The 16,709-nt window shown below is 43.7% G+C and overlaps 1 protein-coding gene across 1 annotated transcript in view; it reads right to left on the reverse strand.

Annotated features, from left to right (window-relative positions):
• The window catches only part of LOC144797812 (deoxyribodipyrimidine photo-lyase-like), a 147,449-nt gene that overhangs the window by 45,616 nt on the left and 85,124 nt on the right, over positions 1-16,709 (reverse strand). The window contains exon 6 of the mRNA XM_078668601.1: positions 5,412-5,606. Coding sequence (XP_078524727.1) covers positions 5,412-5,606 — 195 coding nt within the window. The remainder of the gene's footprint in view (positions 1-5,411; positions 5,607-16,709) is intronic.

The following is a 16,709-nucleotide window of genomic DNA, read 5'->3' on the forward strand; positions in this document are numbered from 1 at the left end:
GAACGACTTGCATTAATGGACCTGAAGGACAATGACGAAATCGTCATAAAACCAGCAGACAAGGGAGGAGGGATTGTGATTCTGTCAAAAGAAGGATATAACCATCAATGCCTATCCCTCCTCTCCGATGAGTTCTTCTACAAGAAGATTGAGGAAGACCCTACCGATAGACTGACTAACATCATCGCCATTATGGTACATGAGGCAGAGGTGAGTGGATGGATTTCGAAAAAAGAGGCAGATTTTTTAACACCAAAGAGTCCAAAAACGCCGTTCTTTTATTCATTACCAAAAACCCACAAGAACAGGTCCCCTCCACCAGGACGCCCCATTGTTTCGGGGATTGGGTCTCTGTTAGAGCCCCTCTCGAAATTCGTAGATGAGTATCTAAAACAGATGGTCCAAAGAACCCCTACTTATCTAAAAGATACCAGAGACCTATTGACACAAATTGTGGATTTTGAATACAATCCAGATACGATGTTGCTGGTGGGCCTAGATGTCGAGGCGCTATATACAAGCTTGCCCCAGGAGGATACCTTACAAATGCTGGAAGACCTCCTGTTCAACCAAGACTGGCCACACAGAACTCCACGTCACTTCATTTTGGAGTGCTGCCGTCTTGTGTTAAAAGAAAATTACTTCGAGTATAACGGACAGCTCTTTTTACAAAGCCATGGGACCTCCATGGGGAGTGCCTGTGCTCCTTCGGTGGCAGGACTCTATGTGAGTCAACTGGAAGAAAATTTGGTACTCAACACAACCAACCCCTTCGTTTCCAGTATTTTATACTGGAAACGATACATCGATGATGTCCTTTTAATTTGGGACATCAAAGAAGACTTGACCAAATTCATTGAATGGCTAAATGCGAGAGACCGTTGGCTGAATTTTACTTTCACTGCGAGCAACCAAAGCATAGCTTTCCTGGATTTAACAATCTTCCATGAAAATGGGAAACTTGAAACAAAAACCTTGACGAAGCCCACAGCAAAAAACAGCCTGCTGTCGTACTACAGCTACCACCCACGGCCACTGCGGGATAACCTCCCCTTTAGCCAATATCTACGCCACAAAAGGAACTGCAGTAAGGACAGTGACTACCAAACACAAGCAACGGAACTGAGCCGTAAACTGAAACAAAGGGACTACACACCAGCGGTGATCAAAAAATGTATGAAAAGGGCAAAACACCAGCCACGTGAATGCTTACTACAAACGAATGTGAAGGAACCAGTAAAAGACTTAGTGACCTGTGTTACCACCTTCTGTCCCGCCACTTATGAGGTACAGAAATTGATCAAGAAAAACTGGCAGATAATCAACTCTGGACAACTTGACTGGCCAAAACCACGTTTTGCAAACAAGAGAACAAAGAACATAAAAGACGTCCTGGTCCACACGAGACCTAGAATAAAACAAATACCCACAGCCATAAGAGATGCCAGGATGCAACCTGTCGTTGGACATTACCCATGTGGTACATGTGGTGTATGTAAGTTTACAAAACCAACCAAAACTCTACAACTCACAGACACCCTCAAATGGACCCAGAAACATCATACGAATTGTAATTCGTTGCATCTCATCTATATGGTCACATGTCCTTGCAAACGCCAATACATAGGCATGACATGTAGGAAAGTGAAGCTACGAATTGGAGAACATAGGAGCAATGTGAGGTTGAAGAAAAACAATACAAAACTGTGTACACATTTTGTGGAGGCCGGACATACCTGTGACGACCTGAGTTGGACAGTCCTTGAGATCTTGCAAGATAAAAACAACAATGCGGAACGAGTTCTCTTCGAGAAGGAGCAAAGGTGGGTAGACCGTCTTGGCACCCATCTCTCCGGAATGAACGATAATATTCCATGGGGTCAGTTTAATTAAGATCATTGTTGTTTAGAAAACATTACACAACAAAACCAATAATATTTCACTTGAGGACAATGTCCAGAGACATTATGTTTCCAAAAACGAATTTTGTATTTCAAAAACGAATTTTTTCATTTTAAATTCACATTCAACTCTAAAATATGAACATTGAATGTTTAATAATCAACATTCTGAAGTTTCACATCTAGAGGTGGTGTCCATCTTGAGAGAATACACCGTAGTCCGCCTTTTGTGTTTGTGAAACTATTGTTAAGAGGCCAGAAACGGAGCCCCGCCTGTAACCAGGGGCAGAGTCAGCACAGGTCCCAGAACGCGGTCCACGTGGGTAAGAATAACTGTCCATGATGCAGATACACGGGTAAGACCTGATACTGAGACTCCCCTAACCTTCAATTATATTCCTTTAGAAGAGAACACGTTTAGCGACTTTTACCCTTGCTGAAGTCCTGAAAAGAACCTATTAAGGTACTAGTGCTTGCGCGCCACTTTATGTAACAACTGAACGCGGTAATGCCTTTACACGCGACACCGACTAGATGTGATATCGCCAATACGCATTGATAGCATTTTCTTCTTATGCACATAATGTAAAAATTTTCCCTGAATAACAACATCATCCCCTTGCTGAAGCCCGCAAATGAAACAATTACCGTAACGTCTCTTCACCAGTGATCGCGCGTCCTCTATACAACACAATAGAACGCGCTAATGTCTCTGCATGTCAATCCAACTTGATGCGCAGCACCGATAACACGCATTAATCGCATGCTCTGTATATTACGTAGTTACCTGTTCCCCATCACCTTTCCCTTGCCAAAAAAGTTTTATGTAACTAAGAATTAGCTGCATAACAATTCACTAGCAATACTAGTATGTGTGTTTTGAAAACTTGAAAACATTATGCCTAATCACCATAACCACAATACCACAATGTTTTGGATTGTATGTTTCTGTGTTCCTATATTTTCAGGTGACAAAATAAGAAACGCTAAAAATAGCGAAAGGAACCTACACTACTAGTGTGAGTACCTCATGTATGTTTTTTGTTTGTTCTTTGTCCTGACGAAAGCTCTATAGACCCGGCTGGGCCCAAGGAGCTGAAACATGTTGACGCACCCATATATACATTGGTATATGGTAATCTAGTTACTCGATTACATATATATCGAACTTTTTAATTGACAGTGGTATCCCCTCTTTCATTAAATAATTTTTGGGAGATACACTGCTTTTATAAATATTTCACCCTCCCTATTATTTCTGGACACTTCTACCTGGACCAGAGGTAGCCTCGGGTGAGGCAGGCATACTACATCCTTTTGACTTCCCTATGAATATGCCATGACACCTGACGGGGCGGAAAAAAGATATACCGCATCGCAATAATCAGGCTGCCTATGAGGGTTGTCAACTTTGAACTAATGGTTCAGTAGATACTAGTGTCCATTCCCTATTTTTGATTGCCTCCGCCACTGATTAAGGCTTCAATTTTCAGGTGAAGAAAATGGAAGATGTTTCCCCTTACATCTTATGGGACGTCTCCAAATTAAAATCTGCCTTGGTGAGTGGGCTGCCGCTGTTGAGGCTGGCCGATTAATTATGATGTTCTAAAACTGAACAGAAGATTTGGATAGAGAAAATATGCCTCACACAGGCCTTGCCAATGCATACTGTCTGTTATCTGCAAATAGCTGCATGTCTAGCACTGCCTCGCACAGAACAACGCCTTTCATCTCTAGAGGGTAGGGCACTTTACAATTCCACATGCTTTCAATAAAGCAGTAGAAACATCAGTGATTGGCCTAGCTCTTTGCTCCCCATTCCTTCAAGATCGGGGCAAACACTGCAGAGACATTAGCGGTTTGGAGACTGGCCAAATAGAATAGGTGCGTTCTCTCTTTTCTAAATATGTGTTCTCAATCTGGTAGAAAACCTTCCCACATAGTTAATTTGTCACTTACCCCCTATCTGTTTTCATTCATTAGCGTATTCAATGATTCTCAGGCATGTGAGCATTGTTGGCCAAATTATGAAGCAAGCTGTGGAAAGAGGGGTGACTCAAAATGTACTGTTTTTCTAAATTAGTGTTGGCAGCCTACTTTTGTCCCCGATGGACTCACACGGGAGAAGCTTATTCTTTATCTAAGCACAACACATTTTATAATTGCAGGCTGAGAAACTATGTTCCTTTATCTAAAGTGCTGTGGGTAAGAGGTTTAAAGTTGTTTCCATGGGTTATCACTATGTGATCATATGTGATGAACAGTAAATCTCGGAGTAAGGGATAAGACTTTGGACACCAAATGTATTTCTGTGCAAAGCGAATGCAGAAATGGCCAAGTTGAGTTGCTCTTGATTAACAACTCACGCCAACTCTTGAAATTGAAGAGATGTTTTCTTTACAGAGGAGACAAATACACGTTATACTTAGATATACTAAGTTTCATAGGGACAGTGAACACTGTTCTAGGGAGCGCACTGGCATCTTACTTGAAACACTGATCTTTTGACACATTTTTCTTTTCTGGAATTACCAGACGGACAACGTATGTGAATACCTCTCCCACACACACACACCATGTGTTGGCCACGGAAGGGTAGTTATGGGTTAGTTTCTACACCACCTTGTACATTGATCCTTATAGTCGATAGGATGGTGGAGGTTTCATAATAAAGTACCTGAATTCTCAAAAAAGGGAGTTTGTTTGCTTGCATTTTGTGTCCCAAATTTTCTCTGCTAACAATTGCAGTTGCTAGTCATTTTGATTTGGGGTGAGGGATTGAACCTGCTTTGAGGATGAACCTAAAAACGGGTGAACTTCACAGTTTATGCATTTTGTTCTACGAGGCAAAATGAGGTTCTGTGAAAAACACATTAACAGTCCAAACTGAGCAGTTTGTGTGCTTTGCAATGGGCCTCATTTCGCTAGGGAGAACAACACAAAATGCCAAAACTGGTAAGTTCTCAGTTGTGTACCGTTTTTCTTCTGTACTTGGCAAACACAAATAATACTGTCGTAATTTGATTCCACATACTGCAGAATTAAAAATATATATATTTTGCTTGCCCTAATCTGAAGCCCTAAATTAGACACAAGAGCTATGAGACAGTGAATATAGTCATTATTCTAAGCAATTACTTCACTGACCAGAAACTATACAAGATAAAGAAATACAATTGTCAAGCATGCTACCTCCAAACACGTACAGTGAGTGGCAGTTGTGAGATACATGAAGCTCTAACTTACGTACTAGTAAGTCACTCCAAAGTCTAAAAAAATCTTGAGTGGTACAACTAAACCAGATGAAGACCACAATATAGATAAGTAAAAAAAAGATGTAATTTGGAAGAACTTCAACACAAAAGTTATGCCATCCACTAGATTTTGATGAAGCTATGTTTCTGCAATTGTGAGTGTAACATTTGTCAGATTACCACTGGAGCAATATTGCTCTTCAGGTAGATATTACACTGGGATGTACTGAAAGAGTGAACTGTAACTCAACCATACCTGGAACCAACGATAGCCTTCTACCCAATGTATATGCAGATAGGCTACAAGGAATGATGCAACGACATGCCTCATGTAGTTATTCATCCAGCCTGTGAGCCATAATTCTCTCATAGCCGCATCCACAAGTGGATACCCGGTGCATCCCTTTTGCCAGGCCTGCAGGTGCTGACGATCCCAGCTCCAGCGTTGATTCTTAAGTTAAAAAATACAACAAAAAAAATAATTCTTTAGCACAGTAGTATGCTTTGTTGGCAACTACAGAAATGATTATTAAGAACTTTAAAGTAATGTGGCTAACATAGTATAATGACAATGAAAGTTATTTTTTAAGGTTTTACCCAATCTTAATAGTACAATTTGTTTGTGTAATAAGTGCAAAGCCTTACTTAAAGCCCATAACCAACAGCTTTACAATGATTATCTAGCTGAAGTTGCTGAAATCTGTGGAGAAAAACATACACCAGGCTACTATCATGTTGAACTTCTTCCTGAGATGGACACTGGAAAACAGTAGCCAAAACAGTATTTATGTAGCTCCAACATTGCGTCACTCCAGAGGGAGCCGACAAAATTGAAGTGAGGTGTACAATGATAAAATGAGAATTTCCATTGCAAACTCTTCATTGTCATTATACACAGGAGTTAATTTCATTTTGAAGTCACACCAGTCATTAGCCATAGGGCTCCTGTCTCGCTTCGTACTAAAATAATTGTCTCCTCCTGTTTAAGGACTTGAGCCCGGAGATACTAGGGAGAAGATGAGAATTACAAAAAAAATTTCTGGAAGTTGAAGTTTCGGTCTTGTACTCCGCTATATTCTGCAACAGGACAGAAAGGTGTTCCGTTTCACTCACGTTGGGTGAGGGCAGCAAAAGTGCTCAAAGTAAATTGGCTGAGGTATATACATTATTGTGAATATCCAGGACCGGGAGAATTTCTTTTTTCTTGCTGACAAATGTTAATCTCTACCATGCTGTAAGTACTGTGGGGTCTCTAGCTAAAACCTTCCATGGGCTCAAACACCTTTTGCAGCAGGCATTTTTAGTTATTTTTTTTAATTTAAGTTTAAGCAAGTAATGAAAACAAATTAACATAAATCAGACATTTTGAGCTCTTAACATGCATTGAAGTGATATCACTAGTAGACATATGTTATGTTATGATTATTTGTAGAGCAAGTATCTCATTCGGGAGGGTATTCAGGTGCCAGAACATCAGGAGTTGGTTGTCGACCTCTATTGCTAAGTTTGTGGCTTGGATGGCCAGCCTGGGTGGAGTGCCATAGTGAGATGTCCTTGCTGAAGAAAATCACTTCCATTTTGTCAGTGTTAAGTTTTGGACAGTTGATCTTCATGCAACTGGCGACTTCGGAAAGGCAAGAGGTGAAGTTGGCACGGGTGCTGGTTCTTTCTTTGGCAGAGGAGATGATGATGATTCTGAGGGGTTGGGTGATGTAGGTGAGAGGAGTAATGTAGATGTTGAACAGTGTGGGGCTGAAGGATGATCCTTGGGGCACTTCGCAGATGACACTGGCAGTGGTCAAGGTGTAGGGAGTGCTTCCGAGAGGAAAGAGTAGATTCAGAGGAATGTATGTCATCGTATGCAAGCTTCATGGAGGCTGTAAGTTGAGTAGGATGAGGGCTGTGATGTCTTCTGTGTCCATAATCAGTTGGATGTCATCTGTGGTGGTAAGGAGGGCTGTACCGGTGCTGTGTTTGGACCTGAATGTGAATTGGGGGGTGTTGACGAGGGGGTTATTGTTTAGGTGAACTTCCAGCTGTTCAGGAAAGTGACTGTGTTGATAGAGTTGTTGAGTACTGGGGTAAGAGTTATGATGATGGAATCCAAACCTTTGCTGAAGATTTAGTATAGACAGGAGTCTGATAGTTCTCCTGAATGGATGGAGCGCGTGGCTGCAGTGGTTTCCGCCATGATAATGGTGGGCCATATGTTCATGGAGGGATTCTGGTGGCTCGTCATAGATGGACAGAAGGACTACAAAGCTGGATGGGTCTGGCTGGGGGTTGAAGTTGGTATAGATGTTGCTAAATAGTGGGAGAGCTAGGTGCAGAGATCCTGCGAATGGGTGATAGTTGTGGAGCTGGCAGCAGGTGAGATGAAATCTTTTCTGATGGAGAAGATTACTTTCGTGTTGTTTGTGAGGTTTTGATGTGTTCAGTCTGAGTTTCCAGCATTGTGGATCTTATTTGTTACAGACGTGGTTCAGGTACCCGAGGGCTGATTTGTGTGTGCTTTTGCTCAGATTCATCGAGGATCTGCCTCCATCTTCGTTCAAGTTGGTTGCTGTGGTGTTTCGGGAGTTTGTTCCTTTGTGTACCAACTTTCTTGCGGCCTGTTGCTTGTGGTCATGATGGTGGTGGTCTTGAGCTGGGCTAGGGCATTGGTGCTCTGTGGTACATGCTTCTTTAAGGACTGCATTGATCATCTACAAACACTACAGTACTAAGGAGTTACCTAGAGAGTTAGTGGATCCATCAGCAGTCAATAGTTTTCACCATCATACACAGGGGGACATGGTCCATAGTGCAGAATTAGTCAGGTACTACCAGAGTCCTTGGCCATATTCACTGCTAGTAACTAGTATTCTCTGAACATTCACCAAATGTCTCTAGGTGTAGCTTTTAATGGCTGAAGGGATGCATAGACCTTAGCCTTTTTACAGAATACAACATCTCTAAGCAAGTCGCAAAGGTTGGGAGTGGGTCCCTTTAGACATGATCTAGCCAATCTGTATCTAGCTAACACAATCCGTATTGTCACCAATTTCCTGGAAGAATGACTGACATCAGTGAAACAGCCACCAGCAATGGCAGCAGTGTACATGTCAACTTGATGGCAGCAATGTCACTTATTATTTGTGAGACGTCAAAAAAGAATTCATGTATCAGTGGGCAGTGTCAGGTCATCAAATCAGCGGGACTGTAGAACATCTAGGGCAGACAGAGGCTCATGTAAGTTCAATCTGATGCAGAATATTGGGCATATAGTACAGCCTATTCAGATAGCAGAAATGTATGAGTTGTGTCATTGGTTAATGGGCACTCGTCTTGTCTGTTCAAAGCGCAATCTCTGTTTGCTTCCCATCAACTCTTCAGCTGTGTGTTCACCCGAGGGGCGCGTGGGTTACTTCGAGGCATCGGGCCTCTCTATATACCTTATGCTCATAGTCGAGAATAGGTATATTTGTGTCAGTGGGGAAACTCTGCAGTTTCTTGGGGCTATGTTCCCAATGTGTCACCACCACCTTGCACAACCTGCAGTAAGCAATTCGATCTAAGGCGCTAATTTTACCACCATTCACTGAATTGCACCAGTGAAATAATCCTAACGTCAGAGAAAAGCTGACCAAACTTTAAGAGGCACAATTGAATGAGTGTTATTTGCACTGACTAGTCAGGAGATATGGGAAATCCTGAGTTACTGGCTATGGGTATTTCTGGGGAGTACACAGATGGTAAGTTAGTGTAACCAGCCAGCGACCAGAGCACCCAGTGTGTCTATCGGACCATTTGTGGCAGAAGCACTGCTGTGACCAGGATAGAGTCTAGTGAACCTGTCTCCAGTTGATCTCATTCAATCGGTAGGTGCCTTGCATTTGGAGGGGAAAACTGCTTACCAGAGGGGATTGCAATGTTAACAGGAGTTTAGGAAGTACACTCATCTTTTTCAGGGATATTCTGATCATCCATGGACAGGGGTAGTAGGAGTCAGTGCTCAATGTGTGCCAATAGTCTGTCCAGCTCTGGCTCATAATTACCATTAAGTATTAATTCACTGTCTCTGCTAATGCAGATGCATGATAGCGCACTGAGTTTTGCCTCTATGGGTAATTAAAAAATAGTCCTTCGGGTGCTCTCTGTAATGGGGAATAAGTCTGATTTTCCCTAGTTAATTTGAAGACCAGAAAGTCCTCTGTCACCGGATGCAGTAGGGGGGGGGGGGGTCAGGTTAAGTGTCCAGCCAAATCCGGGAGACAAGAAAAAATAACTACAAGATATTTAAATGACACCAGACGCATCAGAATCTCAGGTTGCAAGGATCAACAGCTAGAGTCCCCAGCAACAGGCCTTAATGGGGACTTTGATACATTCATTTGGCGGCCAAAAGCATCATCAAACACCTGCAGATCTCTATGCAGCAGGCCGCTGAGACCTGCTGCTCGGACAGAAACATCAGGATATCATCGGCGTGGAGAGCAAAGTACTCCTCTGGCCTCTCATTCCAAGACAACCTCCAAAGAAGAGTATCACAGCGGATGATACATCCCAAAGGCTCAATCACCAGGACAAATAAAAGAGGGGAAAGGGGCAACTCTAGTGGCTACTGCAGCGGATTAGGAAGGGTGGGGACAGTGCACTGTTCACCCTGACCTGAACAGTCGGGTTGTCATAAAAGAGACCAACACGGGCAAGAAAATGGGGGCCCAGCCCGGCTTTCTGCAACACTACATTCAGCTAGGTTCAGTCAACTGTGTCAAACGCCTCCTAGAAGTCCACAAGGAGTAAGGTGGCAGGGCCCTGGATGCGATGGGCTTGAGAGAGGGCCACCTGGGCTCGCTGGATACAGTGCCGAGTACTCCGGTTGAGCATAAAACCACAGAGGTCGGGATAAATCAAGGAGAAAAAGGGTGCGAGAGAGGCGATTGGACAACATTTTGGCGAACCCTTTGATATCGGTATTTATAAGGTAATACGAAAAGCAACAGTGTCAGTTGGCTGGGCTTTGGGAGCACAACTATCATTGTTGTATCAAGCCCCCTCTACACTGCTTCAGCATAGAGTGTGAACAGATGGGCAAGAAGGAGAGAGCGGAATCTACTAAGGAACTCCAGTGGGAAACCATCTAGAGTCTTCCAAAGAGCTACAACCGAAAGCACCTGTCCAACCTCCTCTAGCATGATCGGCTGATCTAGGTCCATCACAAGGGACAGAGGAATCAAAGGGAATAGGGTATCTAGGAGAATCAGGTGGGTCAACTCCTTGTGGGGGCGAGGAACTGCAGCATCCAAAGTGCGGTAAAAGTCCGCAAAGATCTGGGCCTCCATGGGGGCCCATACGTGGATGTGATCCAGGGCATCGCGAATTGAGGGAACCACTCTAGACACGACATTCCTATTGGCTAGCCAATATTAAAGTTTCCCTGACTTATCCCCGTGCTCGTAAATCCACTGTGTCGAGGCTCTCCAGCAAGGCCTGGCCTCCTTCTGCGAGATCTCACGGAGACTGGAAGTAGCACAGACCAAATACCGCTCTATGTCAGATGAGGGCTGCCACAGCGCCCTTTGTTGAAGGACGAGAATTTGGGTCTCTAAAGCTGCTATTTGAGCGAGCTTCTGCTTTTCCCCTCCCGGACATAGCCTTTAATCGCCCCTCTAAGGGTGGGTTTGCTAGCTGCCCAAAGCTTCCCCAGAGAGGGCACAGTGCCATGAATCACCTTTAGGTTAGAGCGGGTTTCGGTCTTGACGAAGTCCAAACATTCTTGGGCATTTAAAGGCCAAACACTGAATCGCCACATGGGGCGCAGCACTTCCTCGGGTAGGCCGAGCTGGAGCAAAAAGGGGGAGTGATCCGAGATGCTCGGGCCAGGGTCCTGACCTGAAATTTGAAGGACGTCGGGAGCCACACTAGGTCAATGCAAGAGTCTCTTAGGAGGCGCCTGTGTGTGTGTAGGTGCGCGTCCATGGATGCCACAAATTGCAAAGCCCCAAGGAGTCAGTCCAGTCCAGCAATTGCTTATCGTGCAGCTGATGCCCAAGCGTTTGAAGTATGGGATGGAGCTGGGGGGCAACATGGGTAGCAGAGACCACGAGGAGAAACCCCTTGTGTAACAGGATGGGCACTTCGAGAGCCCCGGAAAATTCCGCATGATAGACCCTGTCATTACCATAGTGTCTCAGAAGATGGTATTGAGTGCCCATCAAATGTGTCTCCTGGAGAAGAACCACCACTGGCTGGAAACCTTGCATGTACCTAAGGACTGTCGACCTCTTGATGCAATCTAATAGGTTGTTCAGGATCAAAAGAGTGCCTCAATGTGCATCAATGAAGAGAAAGTGCATGCAAAAGCATGAGGTTCCTGTACCAGAACTCTCGGAAGTGGGAGTGGTGATGCCTCGAGACTGGGAAGGCCAAAGTGATGCCCCACGCTTTCAGTGAATGGTGTGGGAGGAAAATATGTGTGTGTGGTGTGCAAATGACACAAAATAAAACAAAACATGAGGAAAAAAAAACACTACCGTATACCTCTACCCCAGAAGCATCTGTCGCCCTAACCTAGAACATGCTTCATATTAACACGTGTTGAGACCAGTAATCCTAAGGGGAGGTCCCCCACCCCTTACAGTAGGATCCCAATGTCTGAAAACATGCATAGCCTTGAATGTACTTTAAACTTCAACAGGAGTGTCGCAGACACTGACCGGGTCGCATCCAGACAAGGTAGAAAAGAAGAAACCAGTACCTGAACCACATCAGTACCAAAAACTATCCCTGAGTGTACCTGAAGACACTCAAGGCATTGCACCAGAGGTGCCAGTCTGCAATCGGAGGAGGTCCGGGGTATCCGCAAGATCGTCGTCCTGTGTCCCTCTCCCACTCGTGCCTCCTCTTTGTCAGAGTCTAGGGACTCACGTCAGCCCAGAAGGCACGAACAGACCCAACAGGACTGAGCCAGTTTCCTTCTGACCGGATCACTCTGCCGGATCACTCTCTGTTCTGAAGCCAACTCCCATGCCTGATCAGGAGTCTCAAAGAAATAAGTAGTGGACTGAAAGTTGACCTTCAGCTTTGCAGGAAACATAAGCATGTGCTGCAGGCCAAGGGCACCGAGCGTTTTACCACCTCAAAGGAGCGCCTACATGGCTATAACGCATGGGTATAATCCAGAAAAATCATTATCTTTGATTTTTGTAAGTAACGCTACGGACGTCCCCTGGCCTCCCAGAGAATTGAGTCATGATCTCGGTGGTTGAGTATCCAAAGGATCAGCGGGCGGGTATGCACCCCCGGAGAATGGGGGCGAGCCAAGGATCGTTGGGCCCACTCCAGCACAAACCAGGGTGAAAGATTGTCCGCTGGGACTCAGGACCTCAGCCACATCTCTAGAAAGCGTTCTACATCAGGGGCGTCAACTCCTTCAGGCAATCCAACAAAGCAAAGGCTGTTCCTGCAGGAGCAATTTTCACTGCCTTCGGCCTGTTCCTCCAATTGCGCCGCTGTGAACAGTAATTTAGAAACTTGTAGCTTGAGCGTGGCTAGGTTCTCCTCCACCGAGAAGACCCTGGTTCGGCCTCAGTCACCCTCGCAGCGACATTACAGAGGTTCTGGCGCAGCAAAAAGACATTGGTTTGTACCTCACCCACCTTATCTTCCACTGCCTCACAAGAGTCCTGGATCGCCTGCAATGTGGAGGAAAGTTCAGGCTGTGCTGGGGTCACTGCGCGCTGGGGGAGCCTCAGGCGGACCTACGGCTGTCGATGGCAGCCATGGCTTGCCTCGCCCCATAGCTATGGAAGTCCGGATGGTCTAGGCCATAACAAAGGAGGGCCAGATGGGGGTCCTTGTCCTCTCAAAATCTGTTACCCGCGTATCCGAAGGCAGCATGAGCAGCCAGGGTGGCAGCGTCCCTCAAGTTGCAGTCCAAGAGAAAGAAGTATCACAAAATGTCTCACTGGAGTCCCAGGCAGCGTTTCAGAGCACCTAAGACAGGGACCCCATGACATGCGTGGGAGGCACAGAATCGGCTGTCAGGCACGGATGGTGTCGGCTAGTTGGCAGAGGACCAGGAGTAACATTAAGTTGGGGTCGCCATCTTGGCCTACTCGACTACACCCCCTAAGTCAAATACTTTTTACAATGCATAATGGGCACAAGAAAGAATGCCTTTTAACAAAACAATTGTGGGATGACTTTCCTACATAGGCACTAGGCCTGGAGCTAGGATATGCAGAACAGACTGTGAAGGTTGTATTCACAAAAGGCTAGGATGGAGGCAGATCCAAAGAGAACCAAAGCTGTAAAACTTTAACATGCTTGCTTTTGTGGTCCATCATGCTCTGAAAACAGAAAGGTGAATTACAACCTATAACGCAATGAAGTCTCTTTGCTGGCCTTTGCACTATGGAACATAGCTGCATTCTAGCTCATGATACACACATTTTTAAGTGGGTGCATCAGAAGGGAGGTGGTGACGTGCACAGAATTTTAAAGGTCTGCTTTATATTACCTGCCGGCAGACCAATAATTCTCAAATGACCTCTACCCTTGATTTTCAAACAGTACCATCTTTCTTCCAAAGTTTGTTTTTTTGCAATCGCTTGATGTTTTGTCCCATTGATGGAGCAAGGACTCGTAGAAAAGAGACTAAATCCGCTCCTTTAACTCACTAACAAATTATTTAAATTGTTTTGTGTAACACTAATGCACACCACACAAATACGTGGGTTAGTGAAGTTTGCTTATGTGTTTACTAATGATAATAACATGAATTAAAGACTAAACAGCTTCAAACGGGAAATCTTTATTGCACATGCGTCAACTGCATCTACGCAGTATGACGAGCTTTCGCTTGTAAGGAAATTCTTGCACATGAGCAGAAGATACTAAAATGGAGTCTTGAAGACTCGCGTGCGTGGCATCTGCTTGCTTGAACTAAACCGAGTGGTTATTACTAAAGCTAGCGCGGTGATAAGTCAAATAAATAAACTGGAATAGAGTAGAGGTGGATGGTATACAGTGAAACCATTTATTTTTTAAAGTAACATCTGTCTTTCGGACTATCACTAGTGCGTATTTGGGCCTCTCATGTATAACTGAAGTAAGCCGAGTCATGTGACGACTGCGCATGGGCACTGAAAGTTAACCCGGAATGATGTCTTGAATATTGAATGAATGCCAAGGTCGCAAAGTGTCCTAGCTTGGGAACGGACGGTGAAAAGTACAACGACGCGGAATTGCATTCAGACTGTATAAAATGTTGTTGCAAATAAAACATGAATGTGGGTGGGAAATAAAGTTATGAATAAAAATTAAGGGCATGGGTTTGTGAGCAATGGTTTAACTAAATTTAATAACATGTAAGCATGGTGTGATGATCTTCCCCCTTGCCTGACCAATTAGATTTAGTATTTTTACGATATTGAAACATTAATGGGTTATACATGGAAAACGAAAGGTATAATTGAGATAGCCTTAGTTAGAGAGAGCGATTTGAGATGTTGTGGCTGCGGGCGGTGCTGTTGCTGGGAGAGATGCTGTGAGATGCTGATGAAGAGCCGAATGCAGAACCTTCTATCCTAATTTAATTAAGTCTGACAGAAGATCGCGGAAGAATCTCGTGGAGGAAGAGAGTGTCTGAGAGGGGTGCTACACAATCGTCGGTATTCTAGATAGGTCATCTAACCGGTTCAGAAGTCTATGTTGCCTGAGCTATCCCGGGGGACCCTTACCAGCCCTTTGGCCAGGAGGTTGGTCTTCACACCATTCTTTTTAAATGGATTTTCACGCTATTTGCAGATGTTCTTTTCTCTCTGTCCTCGCCCTTTCTGAGCGTTGATCATTGCATGAGTCCAAAGTTTTTGTTTGATGAATTAAATTAATTTTCTCTCCTAAGAATGATGGTGACTCCACTGTGTATTTGAGATGGTTCACATGCGTTTGAAATTTAGATAAAGATTTAAAACATTCCAGAGTCTGTGGTTATTTACATTGAATAAAGAACAAGTCAGCTTATGTCATTTTCACCATCAACTAGTTCAACTAATGGTCCATCGACCAGAGGAAAGAACTTTTTGATCAGTGAAAGGTTAGTTAGGAGTATTTGAATAACTAATCTTGGAAACTGTGGAGAAAATTATATACTTTGACTCAAGAGGTTTACTCAATTGTGATTGTGTGTTCATGGGCCCAGGTGAGTATATGGTAGTGGAGTATCTGTTGTTGGTATGCCGCTATCACCATCTTAACTATTCTTTCACTGTGCAGTTTCCAGACAGACCACTTTGAAACACCTCTAAATCCAATGACAGAAATAAAGAAATCTAAGGATGACTCTGTGCCTAGTTTATTGTGGGTTTCACCAACAGGGTTGTTAATAACTGGCAGCATGCTTGAATCCAAAATAAAAGGCTTGGAACAAATGCAAAATGAAGTCAGTGTGTCAAAGACTGAAAAAGACATCCACTGTACTCTTATTAAAAAATGACTTCGATTTCGCACATGCTCCGTTTGTGCGGTCAAAAAAATGACAGAACATCAAATGGGTAAAATCTTGAGACCAAATTGAAGCATTACATTTTTTAAATGTAAGCATATCTAGAGGAGGCAGCACACCTTTTTTGGGGCATTGTAGAGTAAACCCTTAGATCCAACACTATTGAATCTCATCAATCACAACTAAGACACAATATCAGTTTTTAACTAATCCAGTTAATCTCTATGCTTAATTGGCGTCATATTAGAATCATTCATTTAACATGTTTGCAGATCTTCTAATGTACTATATCTAATCTAAAATGTATTAATTGGATCTACAAACGCGTACCTCCCAAAACATGTCCTCTCATTGACCACCTTTTAAAATTCTGATAATGCACTTCTTGCCTCTTCTCTTTTAGGAATTTTTTCTGGATGCATAATGACCAGAGCCTTTAAGTCAACAAAGGCCACTACAAGAATGGTAAAGGCTTGTAAGGTTTTAATATACTTTTTTTGTATATACGTTGTAGTGAGGTAATCCAAATTCTCCAATGTTAAAGCCTAAACTCTATTGCCCCATCTCCGATGGCCTGTATACTGGTGACCTTAGTCATCTGCCTCTGCGCCTTGGATTTATGCATTTCTTATTGAGCTTCCTTGGGCCACAGGACTATGAGTGCATTTCACATTGAACTGCCACACTGTTTGCTAGTATGATAAGTACTGGTTTCTCTGTGGTGCGCACAGACCACAATAAAGCATTTAACATTCACAATTTATGGGTTCCACACACATCACCTTTGTCTCTGAACTTGATTGGGTGCACGGGCAAAAATACTACTACAGTCCATGCTGCTCAAGCCCAAATCACCATGTAGGCTATCTATTGATAACAATACAACAGTTTAAATGTTTTGCAACTAAATCTGTGACTTTACAATGTCCACATTCCATGACTGGGCAATAGATCACTCAGGTGAAAGTCTTGATTCAAATGTATACATCTTCAGTCCTCCACAATCCACTTCCTATCTCTTTATCTCATTATTGAAGGTTCTTTTTCATTCTTGCTTTCTACCTT

Source organism: Lissotriton helveticus, chromosome 12 (genome assembly GCF_964261635.1).
Source record: "Lissotriton helveticus chromosome 12, aLisHel1.1, whole genome shotgun sequence".
Taxonomy (NCBI): Eukaryota; Metazoa; Chordata; class Amphibia; order Caudata; family Salamandridae; genus Lissotriton; species Lissotriton helveticus.